General features: G+C 43.2%; 1 protein-coding gene across 6 annotated transcripts in view; it reads left to right on the top strand.

Annotated features, from left to right (window-relative positions):
- Nucleotides 1-2,628: 2,628 nt before the first annotated feature.
- mffa (mitochondrial fission factor a) overlaps nucleotides 2,629-23,537 on the top strand; it is a 45,743-nt gene continuing 24,834 nt past the window's right edge. For 2 of the 6 annotated variants that reach the window (XM_043702858.1, XM_043702857.1), the window contains exons 1-5: nucleotides 2,629-2,890; nucleotides 3,093-3,301; nucleotides 7,610-7,827; nucleotides 19,232-19,395; nucleotides 22,752-22,840. In XM_043702858.1, the coding sequence (XP_043558793.1) occupies nucleotides 3,282-3,301; nucleotides 7,610-7,827; nucleotides 19,232-19,395; nucleotides 22,752-22,840 (491 nt within the window). In that variant the 5' untranslated portion in view covers nucleotides 2,629-2,890; nucleotides 3,093-3,281. The remainder of the gene's footprint in view (nucleotides 2,891-3,092; nucleotides 3,302-7,609; nucleotides 7,828-19,231; nucleotides 19,396-22,751; nucleotides 22,841-23,537) is intronic. The other 4 variants (XM_043702859.1, XM_043702854.1, XM_043702856.1 and 1 more) reach the window with 4 other exon arrangements.

Genomic DNA, 23,537 nt, shown 5'->3' with positions numbered 1-23,537 from the left:
TGCCATTTTTGTTCTACTGTCTTCCCTGCTAGGCTCTGCTTCCAGTCTATTTTTGTCAGTTCCACTCTCATGCCCTCATAGTTACCTTTATTTAACTGTAACACCATTATATCCGATTTTGCCTTCTCTCTTTCAAACTGCAGACTGAACTCTACCATATTATGATTGCTGCTTCCTAAGTGTTCCCTTACTTTAAGATTTTTTATAAAGTCTGGTTCATTACATAGCATTAGGTCCAGAATAGCCTGCTCCCTTGTGGGCTCCATGACAAGCTGTTCCATAAAGCCATCCTGTAAGCATTCCATGAACTCCCTTTCTTTGGATCCACTGGCAACATTATTTACCCAGTCCACCTGCATATTGAAGTCTCCCATGATCCCCGTGACCTTGTCTGATATGCCTTCTCTATTTCCCGGTACATATTGCGCCCCGGTCCTGACCACTGTTAGGAGGTCTGTACATAACTCCCATTATGGTTTTTTTGCCTTTGTGGTTCCTCAATTCCACCCACACAGAGTCCACATCATCCGTGCCATCTATGTCATTCAGTGCCACAGATTTAATTTTGTTCTTAACTAACAAGGCAACCCCGCCCCCTCTGCCCACCTCCCTGTCTTTTCGATAAGTTGAAAATCCATGGATGTTTAACTGCCAGTCCTGACCCCCCTGTAACCACGTCTCTGTGATGCCTACCACATCATAATCATTCACGATGATCTGTGCCATTAGTTCACCTTTGTTACGAATGCTACGAGCATTCAGGTAAAGTGCCTTAATGCTAACTTTCTTATCATTAGAGATATGCCCAGGTCTGCTCTAAACACTTCCTATTCATATACCCATCCAGATGCCTTTTAAATACTGTAATTGTACCAGCATCCACCATGTCCTCTGGCAGGTCATTCCATACATGCACTATCCTGTACATGAAGTTGCCCCTTAGGTCCCTTTTAAATCTTTCCCCTCTCACCTTGAACCTATGTCCTCTAGTTGTGGATTCCCCCACTCAGGGAAATGACCTTGGCTGTTCACACTATCCATGCCTCTCATGATTCTATAAACCTCTACAAGGTCATCCCTCACCCTCCGATGCTCCAGGGAAAATAACCCCAGCTTATTCAGTGAGTCCATATAGCTCAATTCCTCCAAACCTGGCAATATCCTTGTAAATCTTTTCTGAATCCTTTCAAGTTTTACAACACCCTTCTAGAATTGCACATACTATACCAAAAGTGGCCTAGCCAATGTCCTGAACAGCCCCAATATGATCTTCCAACTCCTTAATAAGAATGGTAGCAGGGATGAGGATATAGTAATAATGATGGATTGAAGTAGTTGGGCCTGACCTCCATAAATAGAGGGTTGAGATGAGATCTTATTGACGTTTGCAAAATCATAAACAGGATGGATAAGGGAGATAGAGCAAAGCCTTGTCAAAGAAACAAGGCGCATGGAGTTAAAGTGATGGCAAAAGAGGCGAAGGTGATGTGAGGGAAAACTTTTTCATGCAGTGAGTAGTTAGGGCTGAGAATGTACTGCCTGGAAATATGGTGGAGGCAGGTTAAATTGAGGTATTCAAGAGGGAATTGAAAGATTGAGATAAAAATGTGAAAGGATATGGGGAAAAAGCAGGAGCTTGAATTGGTAACAGAACTGGTGCAAGCAGGATGGGCTGCATGGCCTCCTTCTGCGGCGATTTTCCTGCTCCTTGGATGTTGCCTGACATGATGTACTTTTCCAGCACCACGACTCCTTCTGCGTTGTAACAATTTTGTGAAAGCCAAATTCCTCCTCATTCTTGACTTAAACATACAACTCCCTCACTCTATGTCCTTTGGTCCTTGAATCCCCCTTTGGGAAAACAACCTCTCCATATCTACTGCATACCGTAATAATGTCAAGGCGCCGGTATTTGACCGAGACAAACAAAGTTGAAAATCACAGAGTGCCAGGTTCTAGTCCAACAGGTTTATTTTAAAGTACAAGCTTTTGCTTCGTCAGGTTAGCTACCTGATGAAGGAGCAGCGCTCCGAAAGCTTGTAATAAAACAACGATGTGTGGACGGCGAAAATGAAACTCAACATCTGCGATAGACAAAACCAAGTTAACGTTTGATTAACCCAGTGACCTTTCTCCTCGCTTGAGGACTGCAGATGCTGGAGAATCAGAGCCAGAAAGGGTGGCGCTGGAAAAGCACAGCAGGTCAGGCAGCATCTGAGGAGCAGGAGAGGCCTTCATCAACCATCAAACCTCCAAAAGAACCCGCACAATCTCAATGCAGGACCCAAATACACTGTACCCTTTCTTCACGTGAGAGTGATTTAGTTCCAAGCTTGTCATCGTACCTCACATACACATATTCCATACTAAACTCCAACGGCCATCACTATCTTCCCGCCATTTCGATTGGCAGGTGAAGCTTTCGTCGCAGACTCCGTGACGTGCATGCACGTCGACTGCGAGCTACTGAGCGTGCGCAGTGTAGGAAAGGGTGCTTGGGGGCAGGTGCCAGGTAGTGAGCATGCGCACTGTAAGGGACGTGCACGGGTCACGGGTGCCAGCTGCCAGCAGGTGGGCGTGCGTAGTGCCGGCTGTCGGATCGTGCGCGTGCGCGATGTCGCCGATGGCCTGAGGCGATCGGGGTCTTCTGCTTCGGTTGCCTCTCTCCTTCAAGACGTCCCGCTCGGTTGGAAGAAGCAGGCACCTGGGTGTCACTGTATTCGTAATGTCTCCCGCGCTGTGATACGAAGTCCGGACGATCTTCGATTTGGACAGGAAGGGAAAAAAAAATCGTAACTTTCGCTATCAATTCAGAGGCTGCGGCCTGGAATCGAGTCAGAGCCCTGGCCTGTTTTTCCAAGCAGTGAAGCCGCCGCAGGACCGAGCGGAGGTAAACATCGGGAAGGGGACTGGGGGCTGTGAGAAAATATCAGTAAAAATAGAAGAAATAAAAGAGTTTAGGTCGAGCTTCTCCGAGAAAGGAGACCAGAATTAAAATGCAATTCAAGTGAAGGGCCGCGGTTGACCCTTTATCAACGTTTGTCTCTCTTCCCCCCCCCCCCCCCTTGCCCTCACTGGCCCTGGTTTGACAGCTTCATCCTATGGCTTCACCATCCAGTTGTGAGATCCGAACTCCGTCTCGGACTTGGAAATCTTGCGTCAATGTGGTAAATATTGCCCTTTTGAGGTCAAAGCCCAATGTTTGAACAGATAACAGGAAGCCAATCCAACTAACCACAAATGTTGGGACACCCATTAGAAAGAGCAAGCTCCTTTACCGGATGCAGCAGCAGCCATTTCTGTAGGTATTTGTAAATTTTAAAATGTTACGTTGTGTCTTATGTACTGTCTCCAATGTAAGATTTTTTCCAAGTCTGTTCAACAGGAGCGATAGGAAAATTGGATATTCGAAATGTTTTTGAAAGGAGGTGATTGACTATAGGAATAAATCTAGCAGAAATGGATAGTTTAGTGGATGAGTTATTAAATAATTGGGGCAAGATGTATTTTATTCACGTTGACATTTTTCACATTGCTGAGGATGATGGGGCTGAGTGAAAGGAAGTGACCTTTCAAAAAAAAAACTGCAGGGGAAATTCAGAGACATTACTTGCATTTCTGGGAGTCAGTTATGGTGCAGTACTGTAGGAGGCCTTAGAATTTTTTTAATAAATGGCTACTGGGAGAAGAAAGATTCCACTCATGGTAAAGTACAAGTTCTTTCTTTCAACACTTAAAAATGTTCTAACTAATATTTTAGCAATCTAATTTTTCTGCCAGCTCTGAATACATCAGGAAGGATTAGTATTTAGTACTACATTTTGGTTTTACTTTTGTTTAATTTCCTTTGTTTGAGCTATTTCTCCTTTTGCTAACATTGTTGATGAAAACATTCTAGTTTAGGCCCGCTCATCCTTAAACTATGACCTTTTTGTGAAAATTGCATCCAAAAATGTCAAGTATCAGCACACTGGTGGATTGTAAATACAAGAACTGTCCAGCATGAAGAAATTGGTTCAGTGACAACATTGCTTTTGTACATGGCAAGTGATCATGTTGCTTCAGCTTTAAACGGCTCCAATGTTTGAAACCAAGCAAAATCAGTAAAGCTTGAGTGACGTGGTTCACCTTGTCTTGAATAACTCAAAATGGCATTCCACTATGACCAATACATTAATTCTTGTATATTACTGTATTTTCTCCATAGTTTTATTTAAACGAGAACTAATTTGTTTGAGCTGCTTCCCTAAATATTGTAAAATTTGAATTGGGTATGTGAATTATATTGCTGTCCTGTGAAAAGTTGGTTACTTAACTTCAACTTTTGTTCTCCATTAACACAAATACACAAAGTGCCAAAGAAACTCGGCAGGTTTTTGTCATTCTGATGAAGGGTCACAGGACTTGAAAAATTAAACTCTGCTTTTCCATCTACAGATGTTGCTAATCATGCTTGTTTTTGTTTCAGATTCCCAGCATCCACAGTTTTTTGTGTTGCCATGGAGTACAAAATAAAAACAGTGATTCAAATGGTTGTGTCATTTAAGGCTGATGCTCCAGTGAGTCATGAATAGGCACACACACAGACTTAATTAATTGTTTATATTTTGTCAATTTACCTTTATACTGATTAAATTGGCAGAATTAGGCATGTTCCTCCTCTCAAGTCCTGAGTGCTTATTCATATAATTTATTGGCTAGGAGCATGAGCAGCATGTGATGAATTTTCCTGAGGATGCTAGGGAGCAAAGGAAATGAATTTCCTTCGGCATTTTTGAAATCTTTGTTAATAATGCCATGTTGATTTACCTGAAGGTTAGTCATCGGCTCATTGTTTACTGATGCTTCATCCTGAGCCATTTTCATGGTCATTTTTATTTGTGATGGTTTTCCATTGCCTTTCATTCGTGGGGGCAGGGCAAAGCAATAGTTCCAAAGTCTACCTCAGCTGAAACAGGAATCAAACCCAGGCTATTGGCATAATTCCAAATTACGTGTTAGCTATCTAGACAACTGAGCTAACCAACATCTAATAGTTAATAATAAGAGCCAATACGTATTAACCAATTACAAGTATGCTACTCTGTAGAATATAGTCAAAGCGAGAACAGTAGAACCATAGAATTTCACGTCACAAAAGAGGGCCATCATATTTATGGGAACCATCTGAAAGAGTTGATCATTTAGGCACATCCCTGCTTTCTTTCCCCAAACCCTTTTCATTTTAAACCATTTATCCACTTGTTCTTTGTCATATATATTCTGCTTCCAGCATTGTTTGTGGTATTTTTCCATGTTCTAGCACCCTCTGTGCCAACTCATGATTGTTCCCCCTCTACTCGGGTCTTGAATTAATGATTTTTAATTTCTAACTGACGTGATAATATTAATAGAAATTATAATAGAATGACAACATTACTGTGTATGTTGTAAATATAAAAAATATACTCAATGTTGTTACTCGGGTAGTTTCATTATGCCATGCTGATATTCTTTGGAGAAATTGCACTTTGTCCACCCAGTCCAATACCGGCATTATAACTATATTAGTAATTTATCATGTCGGATGGCATTCACTGCTAGCATTATTGGTGACCATCAGTATTTTGCCTTCCTGCACTCATCATTTCTCCCTGCCTTGCTACTGAAAACTGAAGCTGAAAATGTGTTGCTGGAAAAGCGCAGCAGGTCAGGCAGCATCCAAACAGCAGGAGAATCGACGTTTCGGGCATGAGCCCTTCTTCAGGATTCCTGAAGAAGGGCTCATGCCCGAAATGTCGATTCTCCTGCTCCTCGGATGCTGCCTGACCTGCTGCGCTTTTCCAGCAACACATTTTCAGCTCTGATCTCCAGCATCTGCAGTCCTCACTTTCTCCTACTGAAAACTGTATTCCACCATCTGCATTCCAAATTCTGGAAGTCTATTCTTAAGCTCATTATGCCTTTGAACATCCCTTTCCCCTTTAAGATTCTCATTTGAAAAATGCTTAATTCTCATTAAAAACTGGAATCAATGGGAATGGGGACAAATTCTCCACTGTTTGGAATCATACCCGGCATGTGGAAAGATAGTTGTGGTTGTTGGAAGTCGATCATGTCAGTGCCAGGACATCTCTGTAGGAGTTCCTCAGGTTAGTGTTCGAGACCAGCCATCCTCAGGTGCTTCATTAGTGACCTGACCTCCAACATAAGGTCAGAAGTGGAGATATTCACTGATTGCACAATATTCAGCACCATTCACAACTCTTCAGATACTGAAACTGTCCATGTTCAAATGTATTGAGACCTGCAAATTTTCCTGGGCTGAAAAATGGAAAGTAACATTGGAACACAAATGCCAGGCAATGACTATCTCCCGTAAGAGACAATCTAACCACTGCATATTTTCTTTCATGGCTTCACAAGTACGGAGTCCATCACTCTCAACATCATGGGGGTTATCTATGACCAGGAACTCAGCTGGAATCGCCATATAAATAGCATGGCTACAAAAGCATGTCAGATACTAGGAATAGTGCAGCAAGTAACTCATCTCCTGACTCCCCGTTGCCTATCTACCATCTAGAAGGCACAAGTCAGGAATGTCTTGGAATATTCCCCACTTACCTGGATTAGTGCAGCTCCATCAACACTTGAGGTTTGGGACAATCCAGGATGAAGCAACCCACTTGATTGGCACCACACTCCTCCTACCACCAAAATTGAAAGCAGCAGTTGGTTCCATCCACAGGCTGCACTGCAAAGATTCACCCAGGCTCCTGAGACAGCAACTTCCAAACCCCCAACCAGTATTGGCCAGAAGGACAAGGGCAGCAGATACCCAGGAGCACCAGCACCAGCAAGCTACTCACCATTCTGACTTGAAATATATCGCTGTTCCTTCACTGTCACTGGGTCAAAGTCTGGGACTTCCTTCCCTGAGGGCATTGTGGGTCAACCTACAGTACATGAATTGCAGTGGTTCAAGAAGGCAGCTCACCACCACCTTCTCAAGTGTACCTAGGAATGGGCTATAAATATCCACATCTTGAATTTTAAAAACCCAGTTATTTGAACAAGCTTTTGGTAACCTTCCTAATAACGCCTTCCTTGATCTAAATTTTTTTTTTGTTGTATGTACCTTTGTGGTGCACTTTGAGATATTTTAGTATGCTAATGATGTTGTAAAAATGCACATTACTGTTGTAGTGTTACATAGCTCAAATTGGTGTCTCCCAAAACAAGATGTTTTGTATAATAAAAGCTGTAACTTACTGGATATATGAGAATTCCACACATCTGCTGAAGCACTAGTGACAATGCTGCAGTTGTGCATTCTAATTATAAATTAGGGAAGGGGTACTGAAATTCCCCTAAAGATATTCTGTAACTAACTTTTCAGATATTTTTGAATTGTACAAGGCCAGTTCGAGTCAGACAGTAGGGAGCCCAATGTTTGGAGACTGTTTTAATAGTGTGCTTATTCCTGATAAGAGTTATATTAATTTCTGATACATTCCATTTCAGTTTGTGGATTGTGTTTAATTTTCTTTTGCAGTTAAGGTTTATCTAGCATTTAATTCTTTTTATGGTTGCCATGCTTGTTCTAATGTTCATTATTATTTTGCAGTATCATGAATGTAGCAGCATTTCCTTCCCCTGCCGCTGATATGGCTGAAATTAACCGCATCCAGTATGAGATGGATTACACTGAAGGCATTAGCCAGCGAATGAGAGTACCCGAGAAGCTACAGGTTGCACCAGAAGATGGTGAAGACAGGTGGGCAAAAGGCGATTGTCAGAACAACACAGTTGTGATGGAGGTGCCAGAAAGGATTTTTATAGCAGGTACTCTATTCCTGGTTCAGGCTAAAACTATAGTAAAGAAATATTATGTCACAACTGAATTACATTGAATGTACAACATCATAATAAACATGAGGCTCAAAGGGCTCTGAAGTGATGTTTGTGCTTCATACAGACCTTCTCTAGCTTTATCAACATATCTTTCTAATTCTTTTTCACTTACATATCTAGCTTCCTCTTAAATACATCAATGTAATTCATCTCAATCACTCCATACAGTAGTGAGATTCACCACTCTCTGGGTGAAGATATTTTTAGGACATTTAAAGATGTTTTTTAAGAGTATCAAACTGTAGGGCATATCTTCAGAGTAAGCTGTCACCCAATTAAGACAAAGGTGAGGATTTTTTTTTTTAAAGAGAGCTTTCATCTGCCAATAAGGTTGCCAGAAATCTTCCAGAAGTCTCCACGTTCTTAATTGATTCTAGCCACTTGGTAGATAGCAAATTTCCCTCCACTGTTTAAGAAGGGAGACAGAGAAGAAAGGGAAGTACAGATCTGTTAGCCTTGCATCTGCAGTAGCAAGACATTATAATCTAATGTAAAGGACAGGATAGATAGGCACTGCATGATAATGATATGTTTGGGCATAGTCAGTGTTACAGGGGTCAACTTGACAAATTAATAAGAGAACTTCAGGAAAACAGGACAATGATTGTTTACCTCATATGAAGAAAATAACACAGGCCAAAGCTTGCTGTACTGCATTACAGAATACCTTCAAATGTAATACAAATGACAGCATGCATATTACAATTCCCACACTTCAATATCTATGTGTCCAATATCATCTTTGCTTCCAAAGTTAAAAATTGCACAACACCAGGTATAGTCCAACAGGTTTATTTGGGAGTACAAGCTTCCAGAGCGCTGGTAGCTGGTGGGACAGGATCATGGGACACAAAAGCTCTGAAATTTCTAAATCCCCTGCTAATATTTTTAAAATACATTCTTTTATCCCCATCCTTACCCCCACAGTACCACCTAACTGCGGTAGTGCTGATATTTTCCCCAGCACCCATAATTGTGTGCGCGCAGGTGTGAGACAAGGTGAAGGACAACAAGTGTACAAATCTTTATTCAATTTCCACCAGGAAGAAAGGCAACACCCGAGTGGCCAGTGACAAGCAATGCCCTTCTCATCAAAGGACAATGCGTGATCAAACAGTAAAGGGGAGGGAAGGGGTTAAATCAAAATAGAGTTGGAGGGGGAAATAAAGCACTCCACTCCTTGCACGACCCACCTCTCCCAACAGCTCGAGGGTGTTGGTAGACACTGCGTGCTCCCTCTCCAGGGACACACAGGCTCGAACATAACCACAGAAGAGGGGCAGGCAATTGGCCATAACAACCCCTTCTGCGGCCTGCTGCCTGGACCTGTTTATGGCCAGTTTGCCAGGACCAGGAGCAGACCCACGAGGAAATCCTCTGACCTACTCTTCCCCCCTCTGTACCGGGTGCCCAAAGATCAGGAGCAAAGGACTGAAGTGCAACCAAAAGCATAGGAGAAGGTTCTCTAGAAAATTGAAAAGGGAGTGCAAGCAACCACACCCGATATATACGTGGTCCACGGACTCCACAGCACCGCATGCAGGGGTGAGCGCAGACGGGATTCCACCACACACCTGAGCAACCTCCAACTGGTGCTCTGTCGGGTCCGAGTACCGCCATTTTAAGGCGTCAAATGGCAGTGGCCACGAACCAGATGTCTACCGCTGCCCTGCTCGCTATATCCTGCGGTAGCGTCCAGCCCAGACTTCCGCCACCCAGCATGTCCCCGACCGTGGTCACCCTCACAGCCACGGGCCTCCCCTCCGACAGCCACTTGAACCTGCAACAGGCACAATATATAGCAGAGGAATAATGGCAAGATAATTTGAGGTAATTAAGAGTGTCAACAGGTGAGTACAAATTGTGAGAGTAGTGTCAGCAGGCTGAATAACAAGTCTTTTCAGGTAATCAGGAGTGTCAACAGATTAATACAACTGGTGTAAGTAAAATGTCAACAGCTCAATTACGAGTGAAGGGATGATCTATGCACTAATTAATTAAGGCAGAGAGATAATTACAAATAATGAAAAATAAGATCGTACTGGAGACAAACAAAATGGTTAGAATAACGAGTAGGTATCAGTGTCGCATGACGAGGGTTTAGCCAAAGTAACAAGTAATCAAAAACTATACAAACTAATAAAAGTAGCCTTGATTTGGAGGAGCCGGTGTTGGACTGGGATGGACAAAGTTAAAAATCAAACAACACCAGGTTATAGTCCAACAGGTTTATTTTGAGCCTCCTGGTGTTGTGATTTTTAACTAATTAAGATAGAGACTTGTTATTCAGTTTGTCGACACTACTCACGCTATTTGTACTTACTGGGTTGACACTCTTAATTGCCTCAAATTATCTTGCCATTGTCTCTTGACCTTATGTATTGTGTGAGGAGAGAGTGAGGTCTGCAGATGCTGGAGATCAGAGCTGAAAATGTGTTGCTGGAACAGCGCAGCAGGTCAGGCAGCATCCAGGGAACAGGAGAATCGATGTTTCGGACATAAGCCCTTCTGAAGAAGGGCTTATGCCCGAAACGCCGATTCTCCTGTTCCCTGGATGCTACCTGACCTGCTGCGCTGTTCCAGCAACACATTTTCAGCTTATGTATTGTGTGCCTGTGCACCTCCATCCACTTTACCTGACAAAGAATTAGTACTCCAAAAGCTTATAATTTTAAATAAATTTGTTGGACTGTACCTGGTGTCATGTGACTTCTGATCTTGTCCACCGCCAGTCCAACACCGGCATCGCCACATCATGGCTAGCATGCTATTAGGAAAACCACAAGAATGTTAGCCTTTATTGCAAGAAGATTTGAGTACAGGAATAGTGAAGTGTGGCTTGAATTAAACAGAAGCTTGATCAGACTACACCTTAGGCCCAGTTTTGGTCTCTATGTCAGGAAGTATTTAATTGCCAAAGAAGGCTTGCAATGAAGGTTCACCAGACTTGTTCCCAGGTTGGCGGGACTGTGTTATGAAGAGAAATTGGGTCTCTATCCTCTAGAATTTCAAAGAATGAAAGGTGATCTCATTAAAGCTAATCAAATAATTAAAGGGATGTCCTTGAAATCCTTCAACACAGAGAGCTGTGAAGTTCAGTCTTTCAGTTTGTTTAAGATAGAGGTTGATAGATTTCTGACTACTAGTGACGTCCAGGGTTATGTGGATGAGGTGGGCATAAACCATTGAAGTGTTCAGTCAGCCATGATGGTATTGAATGGTGGGGCAGCGCAATGGTCTGCACCAGTTCTTATATCCCTACAATTTTCTTTTCTATTGAGAGCAATGAATCTGTAGAATTCTTTGCATTAGAGGGTTGTAGAGAGTCTTCAAGTATGTTTAAGGATCAGATACATTTAGATCAATAAGAAAATTAATAGCTGTAGAAAAATGTAAGAATGCGGAGTTGAAGGTTTTCAGATGAGCTATCTCATTGAATGGGAAAGCAGATTCCTCCGGCTGTATTCCCTACTTCTCCTACACGTTGAATTTTTGGGATATTACTCATGTCTTCCACTGTGAAGACTGTCGAGAAGTAATTATTCAGTCCCTCAGCCATTTCTTTGTCCCCACTACTGTCTCTCCAGCATCATTTTCCACTTTGTTCCCTCTTTTGCCCTTTATAGATATAAAAAAAACTTTTAGTCTTTTTTATAAGGGGCCCGCCTACCCCACCCCCTATTTATTTCTCATCCCTCTTTCCCCCTTCACATTCCTGATGAAGAGATTATGCCCGAAACGTCGACTCTTCTGTTCCTCAGATGCTACCTAACCTGCTGTGCCTTTCCAGCGCCACCCTTTTTTGACTCTGATTCTCCAGCATCTGCAGTCCTCACTTTGTTCAAATTGCAAACCATACCATGTAGAAGTTATGCTTTGCTGAAAATGTATTTGTTGGCTGCTAAAAAGCACCACCTGTGTTTCTAGTATTATTTTGTGCATGTTTTCTGTGCCTCTATTCTGTCCACCAAAGCCAACTTCTGCAATACTGCATTTTTCAAGTGATTGCAAATTATGACCAGTTCCTAACACACAGGAAGTTGCACTTTTAGTTTGAATGTTGTGTATCATTTATGTCCTTCGCTGTAAGGGATGGAGGCACTGGTATTTGCTCCAAGGCTAATCCATCGTAGAGTCCTACAGCACAGAGATAGGTCATAGAGATGTACAGCATGGAAACAGACCCTTCGATCCAACTCGTCCATGCCGACCAGATACCCCAACCCAATCTAGTCCCACCTGCCAGCACCTGGCCCATATCCCTCCAAACCCTTCCTATTCATATACCCATCCAAATGCCTCATAAATGTTGCAATTGTACCAGCCTCCACCACTTCCTCTGGCAGCTCATTCCATACACGTACCACCCTCTGCGTGAAAAAGTTGCCCCTTACGTCTCTTTTATATCTTTCCCCTCTCATCCTAAACCTATGCCCTCTAGTTCTGGACTCCCCGACCCCTAGGGAAAAGACTTTGCATATTTACCCTATACATGCCCTATAAGGGCGGCACGGTGGCACAGTGGTTAGCACTGCTGCCTCACAGCGCCAGAGATCTGGGTTCAATTCCTGCCTCAGGCGACTGACTGTGTGGAGTTTGCACGTTCTCCCCGTGTCTGCGTGGGTTTCCTCCGGGTGCTCCGGTTTCCTCCCAGAGTCCAAAGATGTGTAGGTCAGGTGAATTGACCACGCTAAATTGCCCGCAGTGTTAGGTAAGGGGTATGGGTGGGTTACGCTTCGGCGGGTCGGTGTGGACTTGTTGGGCCAACGGGCCTGTTTCCACACTGTAATGTAATCTAATCTAATCTAATGCCCCTCATAATTTTGTAAACCTCTATAAGGTCACCCCTCAGCCTCCGACGCTCCAGAGAAACAGCCCCAGCCTGTTAAGCCTCTCCCTATAGCTCAAATCCTCCAACCCTGGCAACATCCTTGTAAATCTTTTCTGCACCCTTTCAAATTTCACAATATCTTTACGATAGGAAGGAGACCAGAATTGCACCAGAATATTCCAACAGTGGCTTAACCAATGTCCTGTACAGCTGCAACATGATCTCCCAACTCCTGTACTCAATACTCTGACCAATAAAAGAAAGCATACCAAATGCCGCCTTCACTATCCTACCTACCTGCAACTCCACTTTCAAGGACCTATGGACCTGCACTCCAAGATCTCTTTATTCAGCAAAACTCCCTAGAACCTTACCATTAAGTGTATAAGTTCTGCTAAGATTTGCTTTCCCAAAATGCAGAACTTCTCATTTATCTGAATTGAACTCCATCTGCCACTTCTCAGCCCATTGGCCCAACTGGTCAAGATCCTGTTGTAATTTGAGGTGACCCTCTTCGCTGTCCACTACACCTCCAATTTTAGTGTCACCTGCAAACTTACTAACTGTGCCTCTTATGCTCGCATCCAAATCATTTATGTAAATGACAAAAGGTAGAGGACTCATCACCGATCCTTGTGGCACTCCACTGGTCACAGGCCTCCAGTCTGAAAAACAACCCTCCACCACCACCCTCTGTCTTCTACCTTTGAGCCAATTCTGTATCCAAATGGCTAGTTCTTCCTGTATTCCATGAGATATAACCTTGCTAATCAGTCTCCCATGGGAAACCTTGTTGAATGCCAAACAGAAGTCCATATAGATCACATTTACAGCTCTGCCCTGATCAATCCTCTTTGTTACTTCCTCAAAAAACTCAATCAAATTTGTGAGACATGATTTCCCACACACAAAGCCATGTTGACTATCCCTAATCAGTCCTTGCCCACCACCGACATCAGGCTCACCGGTCTATAGTTCCCTGGCTTGTCCTTACCACCCTTCTTAAACAGTGGCACCATGTAAGCCAACCTATAGTCTTCTGGCACCTCACCTGTGACTATCGATGCAAGAGGCCCAGCAATCACTTCTCTAGCTTCCCACAGAGTTCTTGGGTGCACCTGATCAGGTCCTGGGGATTTATCCACTTTTATGCGTTTCAAGAAATCCAGCACTTCCTCCTCTGTAACATGGACTTTTTGCAAGGTGTCACCATCTATTTTCCTACAATCTATATGTTCCATATCCTTCTCCACAGTAAATACTGATGAAAAATACTCATTTGGTATCTCCCCCATTTTCTGCGGCTCCACACAAAGGTCGCCTTGAGGGGCCCTATTCTCTCCCTAGTTACCCTTTTGCCCTTAATGAATTTGTAAAAACTCTTTGGTTCTCCTTAATTCTATTTGCCAAAGCTATCTCATGTCCCCTTTTTTTGCCCTCCTGATTTCCTCTTAAGTATACTCCTACTTCCTTTATACTCTTCTAAGGATTCACTCGATCTATCCTATCTATACCTGACATATGCTTCCTTGTTTTTCTTAACCAAACCCTCAATTTCTTTAATCATCCAGCATTCCCTATACCTACCAGCCTTTCCTTTCGCCCTAACAGGAATATACTTTCTCTGGATTCTCATTATCCCATTTCTGAAGGCTTTCCTTTGGTCCAAATTGGTCCATGCTGATCAAAATGTCCATCCACGCAAACCCCATTTCCTTGCACTTGGCGCATATCTTTCTTATCCTTTCCTATCCATGTGTTTGTCCAAATGCATTTAAATGTTATTAATCTACCTGCATCAAACATGTCTGTTGGCAGCTCATTCCATATGCGTGCCACCCTCTGCATTTTTAAAGTAGTTGCCCCTTGGGTTCCCTTTTATTCTTTCCCCTCTAACCTTAAACTGATGCCCTCTAGTCCTCGATTCCCCAACACTGGAAAAGACTGAGTGCATTCACCCTATCCATGCCTCTCATGATCTTATACACATCTATAACCTCCCCCCTCAGTCTCCTACACTTTAAGGAAAAATGTCCTAGTTTGTCCAACCTCTCCCTATAACTAGGACCATTGAGTCCAGACAACATCCTTGTAAATTTCTTCTGCACTCTTTTCATTTTAGTAATATCTTTCATGTAAACAAAGTGACCCAAACTGAACGTGATACTCCAAGTGCGGCCTCACCAATGTCCTGTATAACTGCAACATAACTTCCAAACTTCTATGCTCAGTGCCCTGTGTGATGAAGGTCAGTATGCCAAAAGCCTTCTTCACTGTCCTGCCTACCTATGACTCCACTTTCAGTGAACTGTGAACCTGAACTCCAAGATCCCTCTGTTACACTAAACTCCTTAAGGCTCTAATATTCACCATGAAACTCCTACCTTGATTCGACATTCCAAATCATTGATATCAATAACAAACAGTAATGGGCCCAGCGCCAACCCCTGAGGCACTCCCCTAGTCACAGGCCTCCAGTCCGACAGGCATCCTTCCACACTCCACGCTTCAGGCTCTCTGCCTTTATTCCTGATGAAGGGCTTTTACCTGAAACGTCGATTTTGCCTGTCCTCGGATGCTGCCTGAATTGCTGTGCTCTTCCAGCACCACTGATCCAGATTCATACAATCCAGACAATTTTGTGTCCAATTTGCCAAATCCCCCTGGATTCCATGATTCTGACCTTCAGAACAGCTTACCATGTGGAATCTGATCAAAGGCCTTACTGAAGTCTGTGTCGACTACATCTACCACCCTGCCCTCATCAACTTTCCTGGTTATTTCATCAAAGAACTCTAACAAATTTGTGAGGCATGATCTCCGACTCACAAAGCCATGCTGACTACTCCTAATCAAACCCTGTCTTTCCAAATGCAGTGCAAGCAAGGTACCAAAGTTTGTAATTCTCTACCCGAGAGAACTTTGCAAATGGAGATGAGGTAGTTCAGCCTGCTCCTGTGTCTTATGTACATAATGAGGTATTACATTCTTTGCACACACACAGATCCTTCTAGGTTATCTGACCTAAGTGTTCCATCTTCGTTCTGAAGAAAGAAACAAACTACAGCATTTAAAAGGCATCTGGATGGGTATATGAATAGGAAGGGTTTAGAGGGATAAAGGGCCAAGTGCTGGCAAATGGGGCTAGATTAAGTTAGGATATCTGGTCGGCATGGACAATTGGACCGAAGGGTCTGTTTCCATGCGGTACATCTCTGACTCTACTTTTGCAGTGTTCTTCTCATAGTTAGTTTCCACCCACAATGTCCCAATCTCCGCCATGACCAAGGCAATGAACCAGGTGCCGAATCCACTCCAATTAGATCGGAGATTGAACCCCATTACATTGGCACCAAACCAGTTAACAATAGTAGCCCAGTTTACTGAGCCAACTGATCTCTGAAGGAGTCTTGAGTTCTGTGGCAATGTGCATTTTGTAATTTGGAGCTTTGGATACTTGAGTAGAGGATTTGATTTTTGTCCTCAGCAATCAAGAGAGCAGGAATCTCCTCTACAGTCACCACCTGCTATTGATGTATTTTGGAAGGATTTGCAGATTCTTACTCAACCTATTTGGCTGTGTTATGAATGCATCCTCTTTCGCCATCATGCATAGGAGTGGTTCTTGAACCCATGGTATATGATAAATACTTTGATACCCATTTTATTGTATACTTGTGGCATAATTTATATTTCAGAGCAGAGATTTGTGAAGTTGTAATCTTTTTAAAAACCTTTTGAGTCCAAAAAATAATCCATACAATAGTCTATATAATTTAAGGGAAAAAGGCAGGAAAGTGGGTTGAGGTTTGTCAGATCAACAATGATCGCATTTAATGGTAGAGTGGACTCGACATTTAAATAGGAGAAAGTGAGTACTGCAGATGCTGGAGACCAGGGTTGAAAAATGTAGTGCTGGAAAAACACAGCAGGCCAGGCAGCATCCGAGGAGCAGGAGAGTTTAAAATGTGTTGCTGGAAAAGCGCAGCAGGTTAACCAGCATCAAAGGAGTGGCAGAATCGACCTTTTGGGCATAAACCCTTCTTCAGGAATGAGGAGGGTATGCCAAGCAGGCTAAGATAAAAGGGAGGAGGGACTTGGGAGCGGGGCGTTGGGAATGCGATAGGTGGAATGAGGTTTAGGTGAGGGTGATAGACCGGAGAGAGGGTGGGGGCGGAGAGGTCGGGAAGAAGATTGCAGGTCAAGAGGGCGGTGCTGAATCCGGGGGTTGGAACTGAGATAAGGTGGGGAGGAGGGGAAATGAGGAAGCTGGAGAAGTCTATATTCATTCCATGTGGTTGGAGGGTTTCTAGGCGGAAGACGAGACGCTCTTCCTCCAGGTGTCATGTGGTCAGGGTCTGGCGATGGAGGAGACCAAGGACCTGGATGTCCTTGGTGGAGTGGGAGGGGGAGTTAAAGTGTTCAGCCACGGGGCGGTTGGGTTGGTTGGTGCGGGTGTCCCAGAGGTGTTCCATGAAACATTCCGCAAGTAGGCGGCCTGTCTCCCCAATGTAGAGGAGACCACATCGGGTGCAGCGGATACAGTAAATGATGTGTTTGGAGGTGCAGGTGAATTTGCGACGGATATGGAAGGATCCATTGGGGCCTTGGAGGGAGGTGAGGGCGGAGGTGTGGGCGCAAGTTTGCACTTCTTGCGGTTGCAGGGGAAGGTGCTGGGAGTGGAGGTTGGGTTGGTGGGAGGTGTGGACCTGACGAGGGAGTCATGGAGGGAGTGGTCTCTCCAGAACGCTGATAGGGGTGGGGAGGGAAATATATCCCTGCTGGTGGGGTCTGTTTGGAGGTGGCGGAAATGACGGAGGATGACACGATGTATCCAGAGGTTGGTGGGGTGGAAGGCAAGGACCAGTGGGTTATAGTCAAGGGGGCAGTAGGAGGAGGTATCCACGAATTCGCGTCTAGCTTCAGCAGTGTAAAGATCGGTGCGCCAAACTACCTCTCGTCCTCCCACGTGGAGGTTGAACAGTTCATCCACTTTACTAACACCTTCCACCCCGACCTCAAATTTACCTGGACCGTCTCAGACTCCTCCCTCTCCTTTCTAGATCTCTCCATTTCTATCTCGGGCAACCGACTCAACACAGGCGTTTTACTACAAACCGACCGACTCCCACAGCTACCTAGATTACACCTCTTCCCACCCTGCCCCCTGTAAAAATGCCATCCCATATTCCCAATTCCTTCGCCTCTGCCACATCTGCTCCCAGGAGAACCAATTCCACTACTGAACTACCCAAACGGCCTCCTTCTTCAAACACCGCAATTTCCCCTCCGACGTGGTCGACAATGCTCTCCACCGCATCTCCTCCACTTCCTGCACCTCTGCCCTTGAACCCCACCCCTCCAATCACCACCAGGACAGAACCCACTGGTCCTCGCCTTCCACCTCACCAACCTCTGGATACATCGTATCATCCTCTGTCATTTCCGCCACCTCCAAACAGACCCCACCACCAGGGATATATTTCCCTCCCCACCCCTATCAACGTTCTGGAGAGACCACCATCTCCGCGACTGCCTCATCAGGTCCATACCCCCCACCAACCCAACCTCCACTCCCGGCACCTTCCCCTGCAACCGCAAGAAGTGCAAAACGTGCGCCCACACCTCCACCCTCACCTCCCTCCATGGCCCCAATGGATCCTTCCATATCCGTCGCAAATTCACCTGCACCTCCAAACACATCATTTACTGTATCCGCTGCACCCGATGTGGTCTCCTCTACATTGGGGAGACAGGCCGACTACTTTCGGAATGTTTCATGGAACACCTCTGGGACACCCGCACCAACCAACCCAACCGCCCCGTGGCTGAACACTTTAACTCCCCCTCCCACTCCACCAAGGACATCCAGGTCCTTGGTCTCCTCCATCGCCAGACCCTGACCACATGACACCTGGAGGAAGAGCGCCTCATCTTCCGCCTAGAAACCCTCCAAACACACGGGATGAATGTAGACTTCTCCAGCTTCCTCATTTCCCTTCCCCCCACCTTATCTCAGTCCCAACCCCCGGATTCAGCACCGTCCTCTTGACCCTCGATCTTTTTCCCAACCTCTCCGCCCCCACCCCCTCTCCAGTCTATCACCCTCACCTCCTTCCACCTATTGTATTCCCAACGCCCTTCTCCCAAATTCCCTCAGCCCACTTGGCACACCAGCCTCATTCCTGAAGAAGGGCTTATGCCCGAAATGTCGATTCTCCTGCTCCTCGGATGCTGCCTGGTCTGCTGTGTTTTTCCAGCACCACATTTTTCAACTCGACATTTAAATAGCCTACCTCTGCTTCTACATCTTATGATCTTATGCTATTACATACCACCTTCATGCCATACCATACTGTTGACTCTGCATTTCACAATAGTGCTGGTCATTCTTTTAGTTGGTAGTGTTTTTTGCTTAGCAATTAGTGTTTTGATAAAATAATATAATTGTACAATCAAGGAAACCTTATAAAGGTTGACAAACTATGCTGGTTTTTGTTTTAGGTGACAATAACAATACTAGACCAAGGGATCTTGATCTTATGACATCAACCCCTACAGAACCTTTGGCATTGAAAACCCCTCCTCGTGTGCTCACTTTAAGTGAACAACCTTTAGATTTCTTGGATCTTGAGCGACCTGTTGCTTCAACACAACAAAGTGATGAGGTAAAGTAATGATATAAGTATAATCTATTGCACCCTAATTCTGTGTCTCTCACAAAGCACAATGAAAAATTAATGTCACAGGACTACACTTCAACAAAATATGTAATACTATTGTTACATGCTTTTTTTTGTTGTAGGTAATAGGTAAGTATATGTTAACATACTTGCTATTGATCAGTCAATTGTGCAGAATAGATAGTAATGATTCTTCAATAATGATAGTCAGTTCTTGCTGATGAGAAGGTCACTGTCTGGGGTATGGTGTGGTGTTGATAGTCTTTTTGGTTTCCCTGATGTGTCTTGTAAAACAGTGTGAGATGAATGAATCTAGAGTTCAACAGTTGGATATGGCGATTATTAATTTGAGCATGTTTGACAATAATTGAGTCATTCAATTCATTGTATTTGAAGCAGGCTTGATTTCTCTTCAATCTAACATGGTTGGTACAGATAAAGCAATCGCCCGCTCTGTTGTGATCTCTCATTCTAAGAAAATTGTGCAATAGCCATGCCATATAAACGAATGGAGTCGGAATCGCATTATAGCCATCACATGTAAGGGAAGTTCAAGTTGTCCAAATAACAATCTAAATTCTTCAATCGCATTAAAGCCAATTCGAGTTGAGGAAACACACGTTATAGCAGAATCGACTGTATAAGACCATAAGACCATAAGACATAGGAGTGGAAGTAAGGCCATTCGGCCCATCAAGTCCACTCCGCCATTCAATCATGGCTGATGCGCATTTCAGCTCCACTTACCAGCGTTCTCCCCGTAGCCCTTAATTCCTCGAGACAACAAGAATCTATCAATCTCGGCCTTGAAGACATTTAGCCTGTAGAGTAGTGGGGGACAGCGGAATGGAGGTCCGCCAACTTGGAGATGAGTTACAGGACTTGATGTGAGGTAGAATGCGGGCATGAGAATTCTGGATGAGCGAAAGCTTGTGGATGGGAGATGGAATGTTGGCCAGAGAGCACTGGATTGTTGTAGTCAGGAAGGGATGTCATTGGAAGTGTTTCATCACTAGATGGCTGCGTGAGCTGGTGGCAGTGGGTAGTCTTGATGTGAAAAGGATATGAGTTAAAGAGTAACCATGGACATGCTGAGGTTCAGGCTGTTGTTATACTGTCAGGAAAGTTCACGAGAACCCAAAGAGAAATTTGTCTCTGTTGCAAACTGCAAATGTGCGATACTATAAACTACCCCTTGTCAGTGCTATTGAGTAAACAAAACCATGTCCCTAAATGGGACTACTCTGCATTCTTCTGGTGAATGACCCAGAACAGAGCTTCCCAAACTAGTGGCTAACAATAACAGCTGGCATGGAGCTCTGACTTAGAGATAGCAGCTGCTTGGTCACTTGAGGTGCTTGGATTTTTCTGTCGTGGGTGTGGCCTTCCTGGTCAGTCCTTCAGGCCTGATTCATTTTCTGGAAAATCCAAGTGGAAGTCTTTAATCTCTGCAGTTCAAGCAGCCTCCCTCCCTACAGTCTCACCATGCCTCTGCCATTCTCTCGGATTTCATCCAGAATCCTCAATCCATTCCAGCAGCTCACCTCGAACACCATGGGCTCTCACCTTGCTCAGCAGCCTCCCGTGTGGCACCTTATCAAAGGCCTTTTGAAAGTCTAGATAGATCACATCCACTGGGTTTCCCTGGTCTAACCTACTTGTTACCTCTTCAAAAAATTCCAACAGGTTTGTCAGGCATGACCTCCCTTTACTAAATCCATGTTGACTTGTTCTAATCAGACTCTGCTCTTCCAAGAATTTAGAAACCTCATCCTTAATGATGGATTCTAGAATTTTACCAACAACCGAGGTTAAGCTGATTGGCCTATAATTTTCCATCTTTTGCCTTGATCCTTTCTTGAACAAGGGGGTTACAACAGCCATCTTCCAATCATCCGGGACCTTTCCTGACTCCAGTGACTCTTGAAAGATCTCAACCAATGCCTCTGCTATTTCCTCAGCCACCTCTCTCAGAACTCTATATAGGCAAGTGTGCAGTCACGTGGTGTGCTGTAAATTATTAGTTTATGAAGTAGTTTCTTATAGTTATAATAGGTAGAATCAAGTTTTTTTTTTGATAACTTGTATCAGACTTCTCTGTCTGCTGACTAGTATGTAGGTTGCAGTCTGCAAGATAAAGCCAATATAGTGAAAGCTGACCCTTGGCTTAATGGAAGTTGTTGTTATAGAGGGAGTAATAAGTAAGTTTTGTGTAAAAGGAAATTTGTTCAGTTAAAATTAATTAAACTTAAATTGGCAAAGTTCATGATGTAGATGTTTCTTATCACTGATAGAGTAGCTTCTTCCATTATGGGTATTGGAAACCGATTAGAGGGAGCAGGGATGATGGAAAGATTGGTAATTTAGGTTTGTGCCAGTATGAATGGGCTTATAGTGAATATGATGTATTGGTATGCCACTGTCAGACTTTGTGATGAAAATATTAAGAAATAGTATGGAAAGTTGTTGATATTTAAATGTCTTACTGAATTGTTTGCCTCTAAAATATTTACAGCTAAATGCTCACAAGGAAATATAAGAACTTGGACAGCTCAGCTAAATTTAATGTAACCTGTGGAAATGTAGTTATTTCTCATCACACTTCAGTAAACTACAGTAGGTGTATACGAGTACACGCTCAGGGTAAAAGAGTGACGAAGGGATTGGCTTTGTTACGTGACATAATGGAATGTTAAGCAAAATGTGTTTTTCTGTCACAGGAACATAAAGCAAAGAGCTTTTTTTCCCAATGAAATTTATGCTTAATCACTCCAAATCTCAAAACACTTAAATAGGTGCCCAGAACAGTTGACCATGAGCTAACATGTCCTTTGGAGAACTCGATCATTTTGTTCCCCAATTAATCCTGTAAATATCTGTCGCGATTTATCATCTAATGGTTTCTTCATTTGTTTTAAGTACTTCCACCTTCTGACATTATAGTATCATCAGGCAAGCTTTGTATGAGTAGTTTTCTTTTTAAACTGTGCTTATGCTAGAAACATTTCCAGTAGTGTATAGAAAATGTATGATTGCCTATGCTGCTGCAGAAAAATATTTTTTTCTTTTTAATGTGGAGATCTTGGTTTGGCAGCTTATCCAAAATTTTAGTCATTGCTGATTAAGTCGAATTTTTTTAAAAATTACATTTCATTACTGGGCAAAGCAAAAGGATTAGATGCATCAGGAAAAAGTGGAGAAACTGAAGAGATGATTGTGGAATGAGAAAAGTTGCTCATTTGATTCACATTCTGCTTTGATTAGGGAAATGTTAGATGTTGATAGCTACCTCTACCTCATTTAGACAACTCTGTCTGCTAACTTGAACGTGTTCTTTTCAGTTTCGTTCACACAGTCGTGTGCGGAGGGAGCGTTCAATGAGTGAAAATGCTACCCGACAGAATGGGCAGCTTGTAAGAACAGACTCTATGTAAGTAGGCCTTGGGCACTATTTCAGTTCTGTTGAAAGCTGCAATAATCCTTTTCTTTCTTCCTTTAATGAAGTTCTTTTGTTCTTTGGCATACTCTTTTTCCAACATAACTGGGTAAGTTATGTCTTGGATCCTATGTCGTTATAGTCATTGTTAAACTCCTTTTAAATATGTCCATTTTGGTTTGTAATAATCCAGGACTTAGTTATTATCCGCTTCTGAATTTATTTTGTACAAATAAATTGTCAGAAAGTATTTCGGATTCTTGAGTACATATTCCTCTTGATGAAGTCCTTTGTCCTACAGTAAATTTAAGTTTTGTATTAGAATATACATTTTAATGGCCTTGATCAAAGTTCATTGTATTACCATCAGACAGGAGCTGTTTTCGTTTAACCTTTGATTCAGCAAACAGGAAGTTGAACAATAAGTTAGCTTTGAAACCTTTGTAATAAATAAATATGTAATTAAGAGTTTAAACATGAAGTACTGTTTGATTTACTGTACTTCAATCAGAGACCATTGCAGTCAATGTTGATTCAAGCAGATGTAACAATTAAATATTGTGTTGCCTATCAATTTTCTCCACTCCATTGTTTCATTGTAGTGGAATAATCATTTTAGTTCTTTTAAAATAAATTTCAAAAAATGATTTATAATAATTCTGTACTATACAGTGAACTTAAAAATGACTGT

The sequence above is a fragment of the Chiloscyllium plagiosum genome, chromosome 13 (assembly GCF_004010195.1).
Source record: "Chiloscyllium plagiosum isolate BGI_BamShark_2017 chromosome 13, ASM401019v2, whole genome shotgun sequence".
In the NCBI taxonomy this organism is placed as follows: Eukaryota; Metazoa; Chordata; class Chondrichthyes; order Orectolobiformes; family Hemiscylliidae; genus Chiloscyllium; species Chiloscyllium plagiosum.
The sequence above is the reverse complement of the archived record's forward strand: the minus strand, read 5'-3'. Positions and strand labels throughout refer to the sequence as shown.